This window comes from Plectropomus leopardus, chromosome 2 (genome assembly GCF_008729295.1).
Source record: "Plectropomus leopardus isolate mb chromosome 2, YSFRI_Pleo_2.0, whole genome shotgun sequence".
Classification (NCBI taxonomy): Eukaryota; Metazoa; Chordata; class Actinopteri; order Perciformes; family Serranidae; genus Plectropomus; species Plectropomus leopardus.
In genome coordinates, this window is record NC_056464.1 from 5612728 (window position 1) to 5632025 (window position 19298).

The following is a 19298-nucleotide window of genomic DNA, read 5'->3' on the forward strand; positions in this document are numbered from 1 at the left end:
AATAAAAATAATAATTTTTTTTTAAAGAAAAATTATAGAATTCGAAATTGAAAGAAATCATAACCGGTAAATCAAGATAATCCACAGACCTTGCTGTGAGCAGTTTCATGTAGGAACTATTTTCTTTCCACTGAACTACACCCACCTACTGTATCACTGAGCAGAAGGAAGTGTGCATCTACTTCTAGCTCACAGATCCATGTACACAAGAACAGTTCTCAGAATGTTATTTTTAAAAATACAAAAGAAAGAGTTTTCCATTTTTAGCAGGGTCATTCTCATCTAGAAATGGCCTTAATCTTGCGCCCTTCACATGCCTTGATCATGAGTAGATATGTGCATTCTTCTTTGCAGTGATCCCATTGTCAGGTGTATTACAGTAGAAAGAAAATAGTTCCTACATGATACTGCTCACAACATGGTCTGTGGATCATTTTAGTAACCGAGTCATAATTTCTAAAAACAGACTTTGTTGCTGAGTTTTTCAAATGTAGTTTTTTGGCACTTTGAGCTACACAAACAGAGAGCGATCTAGTTCCATTATATTAAAAGGAATGGTGATATTTCCAACACTGCAACTCACACCAAAAAAATATAGACAGATAAATAGTGCTACAGTTATATATTATAAGTTATATATTTATAAGATATATATTTTTGACTTTGGGGTGAAATGTCCCTTTAAGGTTGAATCTGACATGATGTGCAGCAGCTTTGACACAGATTCACACATCAATTAAAGGATGCAATGATGTGGACTACATAAAGAGTGAAGCAAGAGGTCTGACGTCTGACTTTTTGCTGTGAATCTGACTCTTATCAGGAAGGTGTCACTTTCAGTGGTATATTCAACAGTCAGAGGCATGGTATTATGTTTCCTGCTAGACTTTTTGGCCTTATGGGGAGACCACAGCATTTACGTAAGCCTGTACACACAAACACACACAGACGCACTCCTAATTACCAGAAGTGACACATATGGAGAAAAAGACTACTCAAACCAAGACCAGCGTGAGAATGAGAGCAGAAATCTGATAGCATGTTAAGTCATGTGTCAAGCTCAGAAAGAGTACAGTATCGATAAACAGGTCAGGACCTAATTAAGAACATGTCCATCCTGGTCCTTTGTGATGGCACCACAGTTCAAGATCTTGTGCTAGGATTACATTCTCATGACACCTCAGCTTGTGGTGAAACTCACTTTGGTTAGGGAGGTGTGAGGCTACACCCAAACCACAGGCACGAGAGCACACAGTGTTCTGTAAAGTCCTGCATGCTTAACACTAATAATGCATTTTACATATGTGATCCAATCACATGCCTGCTATAAATGCAACCGCTATAAATACATGTGCTGTATGACTGCAAATACTGGGATGTGAGGCCACATTGAGTCATTCCAGGAATCATGTGTCCAGAGGGAACGCAAATGTTTTCCTGATTGTATTCTACCTTCTGTAGTCTTTTCTTAAATTGAAAAAGCTTGTTCATGATTATTTTGGATTTCCAAATTTTTAACAGCTGGCTTGAGCAGATCTTAAGTCTTTGTCAGAGTGTCCTTAAAAACCTTCAGCATTGCATGCAAAAAAAAAAGACTGTTTAAAAAAAAAAAAAAAAAAGATCAAAATTGATGCTGGTGCATTCCACGAAATCCAGCCTCCCAGCTTGTTCACTGTGCAGGAGTTCTGCTGTCACTCACCCACGCCTGTCACTTCCTGGCTAGTGAATTAGCTGGCAGGCTGGATTTTCATTGAATGCAGAATGAGTTTAAATGCACATGCTTGTTAGGCATGCTACTTATCTGTGCTTGAGACTGTTTATGCACAACTGTTTCAAATACTAATGTTTTAGCAAAAAAGCATATTTGCAGTTAACTGGGCATATGACCAGATAAATGAGACTTGGATTATACGGCATGAGTTATGTGAGAGTTTGAAAACTTTTTCTTTATTATTTTTTCTGCTGTTAAATGTGGACCCAACATCCTCAAATTCATCAAGAATATTCTATGTTTTTGGCTTTTCCTAATTGACATGTGATGCAAACTATCAAACTCCACAATGTTTCAGTTTATCCAGATGAAAATGTCCTAATCTGCTGTATGTGTCAGTGAACAGGCTAAGCAGGGTTTCCTACACATTCATGTATTATTGGCGGCACGCCATGATTATAACATCTGCCACCACATATTGCATTTATATTTTTGGAGCTGGAATCTTCATAAGGAGAAGTATTGGAATATATATTAACCGTTCATTATTTATTGCACCACACTCACCACGTGCACTCTTGGCATAGATAGAGCAGAAGAATGTCAGGTGCTATGAAAGGGGACATTAAGCGTTTATTGTGCTGGGTCTAAACGTTTGCATTTACATGCTGTTTCAACAGCTGTTTCTTTCATCCATCGATCTGATCACCTTAGCTCTGACCAGACTGACAGATCAATTACCCACCTCACCATGCAAACTCCTCAAACTGCTGGTGAGGAAAATGTGAACTCATGATGAGTTCTGCCTGAACTGCATTCACAGACCTGCAAAAACACCATCCTTGTCCCATAGATTCTAATTCTGCGGGAAACACTAGGCTGGACAACTTGTCACTTATTTGAAAAACCTCCAACACCATTTTCAGAGCGAAAGCGGGCGTTTTTTTTTTAGCTTGATCAAGGTTCTCTCTTGAATGTCGTTATTGCTCATAGTATATTAGTGTGTCCTGCTCCATCTGCTAGAGTTTGCCTGTTGCTGTATGTTAGCATGAGGTGTACACAGGGCGAGTAGTTGATAAGCATGATATATTGGGGTTGAAGTATTGCTTTAACTTCACTTCTAGCCTTAGGGTAATCAATGACAATCTCCTCTTACACAAACTGAGTTGGTTTTTTGACTTGGCAGCAAGGAGCTAAACCCAGAGGGCATAAATGTGCAAAGGTTCAAATAAAGCTCTTGACAAGCTGTGACATATTTTCCTTTCTCGTTAATCTGTGCCATACAGATTCTCGGTAAAGCACAATATCTGTTATATACCTCCTGCCCCACCCCTGACTTTGCCTGCACAGTTAATGTTTGTGCCACTCACTCCCATTTCCTGAGTTGTAATAGTCACACTCATTGTGTTAACCACAGAGCACATACACACAAAAACAGGAGAACAACAACCTGCTGTTCTCTAGCTGTTAACGGCCAGAAGGAAAGACAGCATTTAAAAGGTCAAGACATGAGTAGACTGACCTCCACGGACTCCCTCCAGAGGGTAGAAGAAGGCCACAAGCAGGTTCATGAGCACAGCCAGGTTGAAGGAGATGCTGCTCCAGAATGACATGTTCCTGGAGCACCAGTACAAGATGGGCTGAGCTGTGAGACACAGTATTAAAATTCACAGGGTCATTAGGTCATTATTCTGCAGCGAGTTGATGCAGACATCTCTATATTAACAGTGCAATACACCAAACACAATGTATGTTATTCACACAGAACAATTTAGTTAACAGGAAAAACACACACCGAATGATCACTGTTTCATAGAGAGAAGAAGCAAAATACATCAAATTTGTGCCATCAATTCATTTCCAATTATTTATAGCTTGGTGTGAAATAAATCATCTCCATGGCAAATGTGTGTCAAGTTTCTCTGAAATAACACAATATTTTTACCATTCTTTATCAACTTAAATTCAAATTGCTCCAAGGTTGATTTGGGAGTATTTTTAATATTTGACAAATGTATAAAATTTAGAGGGGAAACATATTAATCAAACACAATCAGAAGTCTGTGTGGTTTTAGCGCCATAATCAGCACCATGAGTGTAAACACAGGACCCATTTGAAGGGTAAAATTAAACTACAAGATATTTAAGCTTGAAGCTATTTAAGTAGACAACGCCAACTGTCATGCACATTTCACATACACTAAACATTTTTCACACGAACTTGCATGAATACACATCTACCCACACTCACACACACAGCCTTCTCAGGCCTTGGTCAGGAGATCAGTATCGTGCAAATGCTATTTTGAGCCCGTCTGTTCATTAGAAAAGGAGAACCGCGGGTGGGGACTTTTAGCAACACAAGTCACTATATTCATGACAGGAGGTTAGCACTAACGGAACGATATGGTCTCAAGCTGCGTTGATTCATTCAGATAGGAGAGGCAGTTATCGTCACGTGCTATCACATTATAGACAAACCATCTTCCCTCAGGCCTGGCCATGGAACAGGCCACAACATGTTAACAAACCAGTCACGTCACTGCAGTGCTTGACAGAATCACCCAGGGGCTCAACAGGGACCTGCCCTGCTGAAAGGGAAAGTTGACATTATTTAAGGTATTTAAGGTACGTGAAAAATGCCATGTCAGAAGTAAAGAATGTAGTAACTAAGTGTGACCTCAAACTGGAAGGTAGATGAAACATGTTGACCCATTAATTGCATTAAAGGGGACCTACTCTGCGCTTTTGTATTTTGTGTCACAAAGTGGCTAGATAAAGAGGTAAACATAAAGACCTATAGTATAGAACCTAACATATAGTAATCCCTGTGAGCAAAAACCTCAGGTTTCCTAGTGTTCTGAGCACAACAGTTTTTTCTACTCTGTCCACATTCTGATGTCATAATATGCCTGATTTCTTTATGCGGTCATCTGCTCCAGGCACGCCACGTGATGTAGCCTACATGACGCTACATGCTGACATCATGAAAACATGGTTGCCAATGTTAATTTTTCTCTGAATTCAGATCATATTCCTGCAGGAACATTTTCAGTTGGGTTTTGAAGATTTTATTGATCATTTTTCCTGGTAGAAATAGCCGTTCTTCTCTATCACAATAATTTCCCGACTGCTAGTACAGTGCTAATGTACTTATAGCTACATGCTCACATTTTTTCTTGATTTCCGCTCATATTCCAGCTGGAACATGTTGTAAATCTTTTCCTGATTTTCCATCATATTCCTGCTAAAACATGTACAGTTGAGTTTAAAAGCTTTCATTGTTGATTTTTCATGATAAAAATTCTGTTACAATTATTTCAGCTGCATTGACATGGGCTTCTTTGGGGGGAGAGGCTTACAGAGACAGACTCTAAACAGAGTCTTTCATAGAGAGGGTGAATGCAGGTGTTCCAGTCCAGAGAATATGAGCAAAACAGGGAGATTTTTTACCATTGCAGCATGCTTACACATGGCACCCACTACCTTGAACCAAGTATGTAACATTTTGAACATTAATAAAGCAGCAAACCACTGTTGCATGTAGAGATAACGTGGATTAATGAAGTCCTTAGCAGACAATGAAGTCACGCAACCTTTGTGTGTCATAATCTGAGCTTCTCTGTTCTTTGTTTTGGCAGCCAGGCCAGACGCAGGTGCATGTGAGTCCTTACCTTTATGTCTCACTGGCTTGCTAATCTTTGCCACTCTGCACCGTGCACATACAGTGGTTACAGCTGATCACCCACCCGGAGAGTTTTACAGAGCTTTTTTGCTAGAGGAGCAGAAGCTCGATTTGGAACTAGTAGGAGACACCAAAGAGGGAGACGAGCTGGAGCGCTTGTTAAACTGTGACAGCATGGATTTCGAACTGCACTCCAGTCAATATGCCTGGCAAACGTCCGCTCTCTTGCAAAAAAAATGGATGAGCTGCTGCTTCTCAACAAGGACAAACATGGACTTTTGCAGATCTGCTGCCCTGTGCTTCACAGAAACCTGGCTTGGTGAACACATTCCAGCCAGTTCACCTTATCTGCAAGGCTTCCAACTCCTCAGAGCTGACCGGTCACAGGGCTATCAGGAAGACCAGGGGAGGTGCTGTCAAACGCTGCATTAATAAAGGTTGGTAAATGGAAGTCACAGTGCTGAAAAAAATCATGCAGTCCTCAGCTAAAAACTCTTCATTGACTGTAAACCATTTTATTCACTGTGGGAGTTTTCCTTGATTATTCTGGTCTGTGTTTGCAATACCTTACAACACCTGGTGGACCAAATGTGGAGCAAAAAACTCCCTGCTCATTGTTCTTAAGAACTTCAACAGAGCAAATCTGAGCCATAAACTTCCAAATTACATACATACAGTACATACATATTTAAGGTCCAGCGAGGGATATAACACATGGAACCATTGCTATATAACATTAAGGACACCTATTAGTCTGTTCCCCATGCAGTTTTGGGTCTTTTTCATCTACTCACAACTTATAGGCAGAATATTTGCAAAACCTGTGGTAAAGACTATGAGCGTATGGACCAACAAGGCCTAAGACATCGTAGTTACGGGTCTTCTGACTTGACTGATTGAGTGTTTTAGAATCTACGAAGTCAGACCTGTATGAACTTTCTAACGCTATGACATAGTGCATTACTTTTTGTGAGCACATGTGAGACAAGCGCGGAGAATGCCACCTACGTAGAACAGGCTTTCCTGAGCATGGCCACAGAGATCAAGAAGCAACATAAGGAGCATTTTGTAAGGGCATGTATGTGGCACAAGTGCCAAGATTGCTACCGACATAGAACAGGCTTTCATGGCCATGGCTGCAGGGATTAAGAACCGTACCAACTAAACCCTTCTGCACATACATGTCCTGATGTACTGGAAAACTTCATTAGAGCCTGGAGGAGGCCAACAGAAGTGGGATCAGAGTGACTGTACAATCAGGTCAGAAACACAAGGAGGTTCAGATGAACTACTCTAAAAATCTGAAAAACAGGTTTAGGGCAACAACTGCATATCGGTGTGAAGTGAGTGGAGTCAGAGATCAACATGTAGTACTGCCATGTTTCTACAGTGGCCCAGAACGGTCAAACCAACACTGGCTCCAGATACAGCCATTCGCTATTTCGCATTTTCGCAGCAGCCACTGTAATAACAAAGTCTGAAAAAGGTGAGCACACATTAACTTATGAGAGAAAAGGAGTGGGCATGTTGTCGGCAAGCAGCCCGTCTACAAGATGCCAAACAATGTCAGACATTCACTGATATGTAGCGTGAAACAGCTTTTTTCAGTGTTCATAGCTGTTTATCGCCTGGTTTGTTTGTTTTGGAGAAGAAGAGACCTCTATGGTTAATGCTGCTCCCTATGAAAAACGGGAAAAGTTTTAGATGGTTGCAAACTGCAATTCACTGCTAGACACCACCAAATCCTCTAAATTTAAGACATTTCACCTTAAAGTAGCCTCTGCAGCAATTATCAGACATGGCAAATGCTTCCTGAGTTTCAACTGCATCTCCAAAAAGCAAAGAGAAAAGAGAATAGCGAACACTTGGTCTGCTGATGAAACCCCTTTTTGCTGTTTGGAGCGAGAAGATCCCAAGTCAAACTGAGTCAAGCCAAGCCAAGAAAAAAGGGTTACATGCTTGCTTTTGTTGTCAGAGGTGAGAGCTCAGTGCCCAATTCTGGCCGAGACTCTGAATGTCATATAGAGGACTTTTCAATCAAAGACTAGGGGCAGGCTTTACGCTTCAAAGACAAAACAAAACATTCTGTGACCTTTTACACTACCAGCTGATCAATCATTCACAGTTTTAGCACTACATTCAATATTTGTTGTAGTATGACACTAAAAAGAAGAGATGGTGCAAAGATTAGTACCCTGTACCATTAAATTCTGGCAGAAAATATTTCTTTTGCCTTCACCTCTCCCTTTTCTGTTTACAGAAAGACAGAATACAGGAACCTGACACAGTAGTCTCCTTGCAAATCAGGTCAACAAACATAATACAAGAACCTAGTGTACTTTCTTTGTGAATGGGCTTGCAATGTGCAAGCATTACTAAGCACAATATAGCATGTTTATCATCCATTACATCACATTCACAGAGCTGAAATCATTTTACTGGCTGGAAAACATCAATTCAGAAATGTAAAACATCTTAGTTATTTCATCTTAACCCTTAATGAACATACAGTCATGTGAAAAATTTAGGACACCCTATGAAAGAATGTGTGTTTTTTTTAACAAATTTGGACATACGGATATTTAATACTGATTTTAACAATACTGAGAGATTCAAGTAATATAACTAAACAAACAATTAAAACTGAATCATTTTTTAAACATTCTGTAAAATGTAATATTATAAAAATGCAATTTCTGGTGGGGAATAAATTAGGACATCCCCACATTTATTCCCACTACAAATGGCTAAAATCAAACACAGGTGTATCACATCAGGTGCACATGATTAGAACATTGTGAAGGAGGCTTGCATGATTTGAACCTCAGACATTTAGTTAGGTGTGCTCCTGACTATTGAAGTGAGAGTGAACACCATGGTGAGATCAAGAAAGAAGATTGTAGCAGCTTATGAGTCTGGTAAGGGATTTAAAAAGATCTCAAAAGAATATGAAATCAGCCATTCCACTGTCCGGAAAAAAGTCTACAAGTAGAGGACATTCAAAACAACTGCCAACATGCCCAGGTCTGGCCATCCAAGCAAGTTCACCCCGAGAGCAGACCGCAAAATGCTAAAAAAAAGTCTCCAAAAACCCTAAAATGTCATTACGGGACTTACAGCAGGCTCTTGCTACTGTTAATGTGAAAGTGCATGCCTCTACAATCAGAAAGAGACTGCACAAGTTTAACATTCATGGGAGGCGTGCATGGAGGAAACCTTTGCTCTCTAAGAAAAACACGAAGGCCAGACTGAAGTTTGCCAGAGAGAACGTATACAAAGACCGGGACTTCTGGAATAATGTTCTTTGGACAGATGAGTTTAAAATTTAATTATTTGGACAACAGAACAGAGGACATGTTTGGCGTAAACCAAATACAGCGTTCGAGGAAAGGAACCTCATTCCACAGAGGTGGAGGTGCCATGATTTGGGGATGCTTTGCTGCAGCAGGACCTGGCCAACTCACCATCATAGAATCCACCATGAATTCTACCGTGTATCAGAGGGTGCTTGAGGAACATGTGAGACCATCTGCAAAAAACTTAAAGCTGAAGCGGAACTGGACCCTGCAACATGACAATGACCCAAAACATACCAGTAAATCCACCAAGGACTGGCTGAAAACTAAGAAATGGAGAGTCCTGGAATGGTCAAGTCAAAACCCAGATCTTAATCCCATTGAGATGCTGTGGGGTGACTTGAAACAGGCTGTAGATGCAAGAAACCCCTCAAACATCTCACAGCTGAAAGAATTCTACGTTGAGGAGTAGGGCAAACTTTCCTCAGACTGATGTCAGAGACTGATATGGCTACAAGAAGCATCTCACTGAAGTTATTTCAGCCAAAGGGGGTAACACTAGCTATTAGGGGGTAGGGTGTCCTAACTTTTTCCTCAGTTAGAATACGCATTTTTGTTGATATCTTTTGTTTAATGAGTAAAACAAGGTTAATTTTGTTGTTTACCTGCAATAAATCACTTTCTTTTCCAGAGATAAATAAAAACAAAATTAGACATCAATATGTGAACATTTCTTAACAAAGAACTGATTTCATGGGGTGTCCTAAGTTTTTCACACAACTGTATATTGTTGCCATTATTACTGTATAGTTATAATAATACATAAATAAGTTATTTATCAAGGTTTACACATTCACTCCACTTCCATTCCTCCAGGGTTCAGAGTTAAGGGAGCAGAGAGCAGCCTCTTTCACACATGAAATCAGAATCAGAATTCATCAGAAAGAATATGTTAAGCCTGTTTGCCCAAACAGTTAACTGACAAAAATAAGATGCCATAAAGCCGATTTCCATTAACCCTCAACACATCCATATCGGAAAAACTCCCATTTATCACAGTGCACTTTTACGCTTGCAATAAGGTGGTATTTTAGGCCATTCGAAAAAGCCATATTTTGCAAAACTGCAGTGGAAACACTTTTTGGGCTTTTATGGGTCACATGATGCTATGGCTATGCGCTTGTCAGTAGCAACTGGCTCCCTCATGATGAAGCAGGCGCTACAAGGAATGCTATCACATTGCATAATTCTCCAAAAGTTGAGTAGATCATCTGGAAGTTTTGAATCCAAAATTCCTCTGTGAAATCGTGGACTATCACCTCCCAGAAATCCCTCAAACGTGGCCGCTCCCACGTATAAGGGGCTTGCCTTTCCATTATCGCTCACATAACACTCCTATGTCGCCTTTGATTGGAAATAATGATGGCTAGTGTGGTGGCTGCAATAGAAATAAACCTGCTAATGTTTTCAACATCCATCGCCATGCCTTTTGGAAGGTTATCACAAGTGGAGACGTGCATAATATCACTCAATGGAAACGCAGTCTTCCCGCAATTGTGTTTATTGAAATTTCAAAAATATTGCTTAATATTTGCACAAATCTGTAATGCATACAAACCTACAGTCAGGTTGTGACTCCAGAAAGCAGGTTTAACAAACATTGCAAACAGGCTTTCTTTACTGGCTGAGGTCTTTGTTGTTTTCAATCACATGACATGTGTGAAAGGAGGGGTTTGGAAAATTTTGCCAGATCTTGAACTGACAAATTGCCAAAGTGACACATAGGGTAATTTTGTTTTCAGTTCCTGCTCATGCATAATGCCAACATGTTGAATAACCCAATAATTATGTGTGAAAGAGGCTTTGGTATCTGCGTCTCATTCGGGGGGTGGGGTTGTCAGGGGGCCTGGAGAGATGCAAAAGGACAACATATAAACCAGGAATATTGGAGATAAAGAGTTGAGGAAAAAGACGCACAAGGAACCGTGTTTGTGTTACCAGTAGCCTCTTGAGTACCTCGCAGCTTCTTCTGCCAATTCATCTCATTGAAGAGGTCCTCAGAGCGCAGAAAGAAGTCATTGATCTTACTGCCTTGCTCATCCCGCTCTGTAGTGTAGTAGACCCGCAGCTTGGACTCCTGGGTGAGGAACTCGCAGATGTTGGGCACTGGGAAGACGATCTGCTCCATGGTGCGGTCCAGACGTACAATCTGGAGACAACCACAGAGGCAGCCACCAATCACACAGACTATGTCACTGGAGCGGGCATTTAAATCTTGTAATGAGACAGTCTTCTTTAAAGTAGAGATGCACTGATTGAGAAATTCCGGGGCCCTTATTTCTAATGTTTTTTGTGTTTGTTGTTATTTGTTTTCCCTTTTGTTCCAGGGAAACAGAAATCTTCATTATAAAAAAGTACCAATACGCTTTTAGAGTCATCATGATAAAGTCTGCATTAAACTATCTTTGAATGAGCACAAATTCAATTGTGCAAACTCATAAACCAAACTTTAATGGGACCTCTTTTTCATGAAAAACATCTAAAAAAAACTACTTCAAAAGCCTTTTGACTGCACCTTAGAACTGGGGCAATATTGATAAAACCAAATGTTACATTATTTTTAACCAAATAACTCGATGTCTAAATTGCATAGATAATGCAGGACTGACTTTTGTTGCTTCCACAAAATATTTACACGATTACAATTGCATTTTTTTGTTAAATAATCATCAATAATGTGGATATAATGACTGGATGAAGGGAAATAACAGAGTAGCTACAACAGGCTGCTAAGTTCCGACAAATATATCACTTTACTGTGATGCAGCCTTTAAAAACCAATATAAAACAATACTTATGATAATAAGCTATCAGAAATCTAAGATGATATCTTGTCTCATATCACAATATTGATAAAATATTAAAATATTACCTGGCCCTAATTCCCACTCCAATTTTACATTGCTGTTAAAACATCAACCAATTTCTCTTTCAGACAGCTGTACTTATTCAAGTTTCTCACTACTAAATTTTACCAGTTAACATTTACACACATAATTAGAATGTTATAAATTACCTTTGCCAAACAGTAATTTTCACTGAATGGAGCTTGAACGCATCATAATTTAACTTGCAACCTCTGTGAAATGTGTCCACCGGTTGCTAACTGCTAACATTTACTAGCTCTTCTGCAGCTAATGTCAACACAGATCTGTTGTTCACAATGTAGCACTATTAGGAAAACCATGGAGTGCATCCCCCTGACCTTTTGTCAAGAAAAATCTCTGTTACTCCCAAACATGTTTTCTATTGTCCCCGAGATGCCAGGACACCACAAATCTTGGGTCCTGTTTTTTTTTTTTGCTTTAGCAAAATTGATTTGACACAACAGAAAAACATCGGCCACTACCTTCGCTGATGGCAGTCTACAAGGTGAGTATTGGACAATACCGATGTTTGACCGATAATCAGTGCATCTCTACATTAAAGCAAAATGTTTATAGATCATTTATTCATTGAAATAGGTTCTTTTTTTCACAAACTGTACTCTGCAATATAAATAGAAGGGCTGTTTTGAAAGTGGCTGCTCAACTAAACTGACAACTTAGAAGATTGCCAACAATCAGCATTCCTTCTTCTGAGCAAAACGTGCAACCACACCAAAGCCATTCCATCAAAGTACACTGTGAGACTCAAAAGCGGGCCAAGAAAAACATCATCACACGCCTCGAGTTAACTGTGATGCCAAAACATGTCTAATTTTTCTGCAGCTAGCACAAACGTCTTAAAATAGATGTGCGATAGTGGGAAGAAAAGAATGAAGTCTGGGGAACATTTCTCTATCAAACTTTTAAATTAAAAATAAAATTAAAAAATGACAGCAGCAGTGCAGACATGGACCTAACCACTGACCTCGATCTGTGCTGTGTGTTTGGCGTAGAACTCCAGGGCCTCATCCCCCTCTCCGTAGGTCCCGCCTGGTTTCAACATGGCCTGCAGTTCCTTGTTGTGACGGGCTAACTGCAGTGACAACAAACACCACCAAATCAATGATAAACAGATCAATGAATCATTACAAAGATTGTTTCTGTTATTATCTGAATGATTTGAACACATGCTAACTTGGCATGTGCTGCGTTTCTGAGCCAACACTGCTGGTCCTCAACAGTTGGGTACAGTACATGCTATTTATTCATCCTTTGAATAAACAATGTTCCGTCCACACAACCACACGGCGGCAGGGCGTGGATTGACAGTGGGTGTTGCACAACTATAATTGCAGTTGTTACTAAATCATGGTTTGAACACACTCTGCTATTGAGCAGCGCGGAGCGCGAAAGCTGAGAGCAAGATGAGTGTAGAATGGCAGGTATCACATGTCTGCAGTAGCCACAGGAAACGACACAGATATACAGTAACAGTGAGGGCCCTGAAAATCTGTTGGCTATGTACCGCATTATTTTGCCATGCATGTGTTGCAGCATTAGCTCATGGGTGGGTATGTCTCCACGCCAATTTTACAGACAGTGGGCGGCTTACTTGATGTGCCAAGATGTAGATGTTGTGACCGACATTGCGCGGAGACGCAGAGTGCTCCTCCTCGCCATCTTCACCCTCCTGCGGCTCCTCCACCTCGATCTCGCCCTGCATGTAGGCCTTTTTGATCACTTCCACCTGCAAGGATACATACTGTCACATAGCAGCCACTTTATACTGTGAGATGATCTGCATGATGTGACACACACCAGCTCTTTGGGCCTCATGTTGTAGAGTATCCTCTCTGCATTCTCGCTGTCATGGCGACTCTCCATGATTGCGAGAAGGAGCTTGGAGGCATTATTCTGTGAAGAGATGAGAGCATAGACACAATCAACTTAGGTTTATTTTTATTGCGCATTCCAGACTGTAAACAGGTAGTAAATCAAGCACCAATAAAGATCTGTAAATATTCTAACAATACTGCTGTCCTTCTTGTGTAATTAATCATGGAGTACTGTATGTACTATGTATGTGTATATGTCAAAATGGCTTAAAGGTTTTCTTCAGTCAGTGATTTCCTGTAATGACTTCCTGTAATCTTTAGAGAATAATGTGTGTTTACTTTAGGTAGCCAAGTAGTTTATCACTTGTGGCTGCACTGCATTATGTTTTTTTTTTAGCTACTGTCAGTAAAGTCATGTGTACAGTAACTTTGCAAATGAATGATACATTTCGCCCTTCAAATTTCACGTCTGATGTTTATTTTTTCAAACCCTCCCTCATTATAAGCGATCTATATCTTTTACAGTAATATCACAATGTGATAGCATTTTACTGGAAGAATGATAACATACCATCAAGCAGCAAAACAAAGACTAGCATTCCTGTTATATAACACTCAGGGTGTTTTTCCACTTCCTCATATCAGTGCTCACTCACTTTGAGTTCCAGCACCAGATCCATCCTCTTCTTGCCAAGCGGGTTGATGTCATTGAGGATGAGAGCGATGATGATGTCAATACCATTGCATTCATGAGTGGCAATGCAGTTCTGAGGAACAAATGAGACAAGCTTAGATGAAAGCGCAGACTGGAACAGGTGAGCTCCTGGTTTTAAGCTGTAACAACGTTATTATTAAAGATAGAATTCAGATTGACAGGACTTGAGTAAAGCAAGTGGCAACCTCCAGGGCTTCAAAATGAAGCCAAAGTGCCAAAAACTGCAGTTCCCCAAATGGCCACTTGAGGCTGGCTCCAGAAGCCTGTCAATCCTCATGGACCCTCCATGTTAAAATGCCCAACTTTTGAGCAGAAATGAACATGTTTACAGCCTGGTACAAAGATCTCTATAGCTCATTTTTACATTCATTACAACTTTACAGTAGGTGAATTTTTATATAATTCACCTGATTACATTTTATTAACTCTTTGAAACCTGAGCAAATTGCCTTTATTTCTGTCAAAAACACAGGAGGAAGGCAGTCAGCATGAAAGAAGAAATGACCAAATAATTATCAAGAAATTATTAATTATTAATTAATTATTACCCCTTTTATTAATTATTAATTAAAAAGTACTACCTGAAACTTACCTTAAAATTAGTAGAGTTAAAAAACAAAATTTTAAAGTATGTTAAAACCAAACCAACAAACAAAAACAAAACACAGAAATAACTTTTCAAATAATTTTTAAATAAACAAAGGCACGCTGCCCAGAGCTGGCTGCTGTTACGCTTTTGAAGAAATGATGCCCCCGATTTAAGAAATCGCACAAATTTTGTATTGAATAGCCAAATCCGTTCTTACCTAAGTATTAAATAAACCATGTGCCACACCCCACAATTAACAGTGGCTTTCAGCAGTCGGATGGTTCAGATCAAGTACGTGGATGCCATTTAACAAATACACTTAATACCACACAAACAAAAATAATTCCACCACTTGTCTCTGTTTTTTTCCCTCTCAGCAGACGTGAACAAAGAGCTTTGTTTGGTCTGGCAGTCGCCCTTCGAGCACTGTTCGAGGGAACTGAAATCGGTTCAAACAGTCAGTTCCTTGTTTAGTCATGCCAGTTTCACACTTGCCATGAAATGACCCCACAGCGGCTTGAACAGAGGATGCCACCATCATGTGAGAAGTACTGCTAATCCATACCAAAGAACAAACAAAGGCACGCTGCCCAGAGCTGGCTGCTGTTACGCTTTTGAAGAAATGATGAGTGACTGCATAGCTTTAGTGTGGCAGCTGAGTGCTGGGCATGAAAAGAGAAATGCTCAGGACTCATTACAGAACCACCCCCTCAAATAAAACAAAAAACACCCATCAGAATGATTTCTGAAATGAAAAGGTCCATGTGACGTAAACTGAGGATAATTTGATCCAAGTGTCTGATAAGGAAATCACATTTAAACATCAAATGAAAAAGCATCTGTACAGGTAAGAAAACACAGAAACTGCAGACTACAAATAATGAAAAAAGTGCTTTTAGATTATTTTCAAAATCATTCCTGGTTTTTAAAATGCTGAATGGTTCTGCCCCTCTTCCACTATGTGACTCTTTGTATACACACTTAGTAAATTCTATTAGATCCTATAGATTATCCTCCGTACGACACTGTAACATACAATTTTGTCGCACTGGATTTGGGCAGTCAGCTGTTTCGGTAAAAACTAAAAATCAGTTGAACACTTTGCCTGATGATGTGAGGAGCTGCAGCTCTATCAGGACTTTCAAAACAGCTTTCAAAAGGTGACTTTCAAACTGCTCAGCTCTGTACTTTCTGACCTTGAACTCTGAACTTTATAACTTGTTTTTAATTTGACAGCCATTCACATGTGATGTGCTGTTGTGTTTTCATTCTGTGCTTTGATTTTTCTGTAGTCTTATGTTGTTGTAGTCTTTCTTGTGTCCTCTCCTTTGTATCACTTTATAAGGATTCCTACAGCATAAGGCAAGTTAGATCTAAGTCTTTTTAATTCATTTTAATTGCACTCAGAGTTAAATGAAAATTGAAGGGAAAAAAACATGCACTCAGATTAATTACTTAGGGTGGGGGACAATATTACCCAAGTGTTAACATAAAGCACAACCTTTTTGGTCAAATTACAATCTCAGATGATCTACTTCAAAAGCTAGGGGAAAAAAAAAAAAAAAAAAAAACTTCTTATATACTGATCTGCATGACATTAATGCAAGAGGCATTAAGTAAATGATTTTTTTAAAATAGATATTATCTTGTTTTTTGAGATATTAAAATGCTGAAAAAGGTTAATAATATCCTACCTCCTATATCTTAGAATTTTTCAGACTTTTGAAAGATTGATTTGAGCTATTTTAATGCTAATTAAGGCCTTGTTTTTAGATGAATTGATTTAATGCCTTTTAAGACTTTTTAAGGATCGCCGGAAAACCTGTTTATATCATGTGCTATAGTGTGTATTTTTTGTCTTGTGTTTGCCTTTTTTCCCTCTTCTTCTTGTACATCTTTATTTTATCATGTCATTGCACTGTGTACTTGTTCTGACCTGACGAGGGACGTCAGATGTGAATTAGCTCTAAGCGATAATTTAGTACAGTAAATCAAAAGGTTATATTTGTATTTTTAACTGTACACGACCCCTTTTAAATAAAATAAAATGAAATAAAATATATAACAAACAAACAAATAAATAAATAAATACATCTTAAGTGTGCGTTTGCACTGTCATGTTCTGTGTGCACATGCATCACCTGGTTCTCATGGCAGGGGCCTTGGCAGTACTCGGTCAGGCTCTCCACAGTCTGGTTGATGAGTCCTACATTTTTCTCATTGATGTAGAGTCCCAGCAGCCCCAGTCCCCCCGTGGTGCTGCCACAGATACAGTCCAGGAACTGAAGGGTCTCACACACCAGGTTATAGTTGTTCTTGTTATTCTGGTTGCGTAGAAAGTTCTGGAAGTGGATGGAGATAAAGCATACTGTGACTGGGCACATCTTTCACTCTAAAGACACGTTATTCCTATTGTCTTGTGTTATACAGTATGTTTGTCATCAAGACAATGTGCCTCATTGTGTAAGTGAAATTTACTCTTTGCAATTTAATCTTATTGTTTTAGTAGCCATTTAATTCTAGGATTCACAGTTTTCTTTTTTTAATTCTTTTTCCTGTTTTACCCACTAATTGTATAATTTAAACGCAAAGATTAGAATTTCTAGATATGAGGAACATGAAAAAGACTGGTTGCGTGTATTTATTGATGAAAAAATAGCCATGTGCATTAATGTAGAAAACTGGAGATGCGATGCATCATGAAAATGAATTTAATCAAATTGTTGACATGATAATTGTAATCGAATCAAATCGTGAGACCGGTGAAGATGCACAGCCCTAACGGGTACCCTGACAAACATACATACAGAAAGACAACCCAAAAAAATTATGTGTGCAGCTCCGGCTATCGCCAGCATGAAGGCAAGAAAATGCTTAAGCTTTGAGACTTTACCAAAATTCCCTCAGAGTTAGAGCAAGCTTATAAGTCGTGGTCTCAGTGTAAAGAGACAGTTTGTACCTGATCAACACTCCTTTTAGCCTTAACTCAGGGAATCTAAAACCATTTTTCCCCTAACTTTTTTCTGTCTCTGCAGTGAAGAATAAATATATCACACCAAGACTCACAAGGCTCATTCTACTTTTGTCTTCTATTTAAGCATGCAAGCCTACACAGCAGCCAGACAATTACTCCATGCCTTTGGAAGGAACAAAGACATCTCAATGAATTGATAATCTGCGCTGCATGGTTCGCAGGAAATCAATATCTTGCACCCACGCTGGGTCAGGATGGATGAGACACCGTGATTCAGCACAGAGCCGACTATCATTTAGTGACGGCCTGCCCCGGTTTGCGGTAAGAACTGAATAAATGCAAGAAGGAAGTCTTGTGTCTGGGCTGCTGGAGCGAGCCATTACTAAACACCAACACAGTCCTCATAGTGAAACCAGACCAAAGACACACCAGATATGGAAACAGCTGCTTCAGGAAGTTGTGCAAATGGTGCCTATCTTCTACACGGTTTCATTTCTGTATAACTGAGTGTGGTGATAGAAATTCAGATTACAGGTCAAGAAAGGTTAGCATGTCATGAGGCAGGGGAAGGTTGGGGGGGTTTAGGCAAAACAAAGAGCGACAACAAACAGGTGTAATGGCCGACCTGCAGATCTCTGTTGTGGTTCTCACAGAGCAGCTGCATGAGGCGCAGGATGGGCTTCATGATGGTGATGATGACACTCATCTCTCCTTCCTCCTGGCTCTTATCAGCAGTTGGGACGGGAGTGCCGTCAGCGGCCGCTTGATGCTCTTCAGCCTCGGCTTCGCGACGGTAAGTCGTGAAAGCCTTCTTGGTAACAACAGAGGCCTCTACCAGCTGCTCCTTCACCTCCTCGGTCACCACTGCCACCACCGGCATGTCTTTGACTAACCACACGCAGAGAAGAATGAGTCAAACACAGAGCTCTGGAGCTGAGCCACAGTGTTACAAAGAATGTTTACTTAAGAAGTCATGTATTCATGGACAGATTCGCATAATAACCTAAATGCATAGAGACCTTTTTCAGGGAAATATTCTATTTTATTATGATGTCTAAATTGAAAAAAAAAAAAGGCTTTTTGACTTACAGAAAACGTGCAAGAATAAATAAACTAAAGAAATGATGTGTCAGTTTCTGTTTAAATATGCAGGATATTTAGAGACTGGACACGCAAATAGACTAAATGCCATGTACACAACAAGATACGATAAGATAAGAGGTTTATTTCTCCAGTTTGATGATCTTATGTGACCCTTAAAGGATACCCTATTTTCAGATGTTTTTGGACCTAAGTGATTAAAGGTTAAAGTGAGCGACATATCAAATATACTCTAGGTATTGCTGCTTGTTCCACATGCGATATATAAATGACTTTATCATGAACATTGAGTATAAGTTGTCACATTTATTTTTATTTGCCACCAACATTTGGGTTCCCTCGTTCTCTGCCTCTCACAGACACACACACACACAAAGCAGGGCTTTTGCAGAGCTCCAAACCGTAACTATTTAGTCACACTTTGCGACCATGGGGCGCTACTGTGATTTTTAAAATACTATTAAT

General features: G+C 39.7%; 1 protein-coding gene across 3 annotated transcripts in view; it reads right to left on the reverse strand.

The window, feature by feature from the left end:
* itpr1b (inositol 1,4,5-trisphosphate receptor, type 1b) overlaps window positions 1-19298 on the reverse strand; it is a 123792-nt gene that overhangs the window by 28347 nt on the left and 76147 nt on the right. For 2 of the 3 annotated variants that reach the window (XM_042499025.1, XM_042499007.1), the window contains 8 exons: window positions 18358-18620; window positions 16900-17100; window positions 14111-14221; window positions 13438-13533; window positions 13232-13366; window positions 12605-12712; window positions 10709-10901; window positions 3234-3356 (listed from right to left, as the gene is read on the reverse strand). In XM_042499025.1, coding sequence (XP_042354959.1) covers window positions 3234-3356; window positions 10709-10901; window positions 12605-12712; window positions 13232-13366; window positions 13438-13533; window positions 14111-14221; window positions 16900-17100; window positions 18358-18620 — 1230 coding nt within the window. Of the gene's footprint in view, window positions 1-3233; window positions 3357-10669; window positions 10902-12604; window positions 12713-13231; window positions 13367-13437; window positions 13534-14110; window positions 14222-16899; window positions 17101-18357; window positions 18621-19298 lie in introns of all 3 variants that reach the window. The other variant, XM_042499016.1, reaches the window with a different exon arrangement.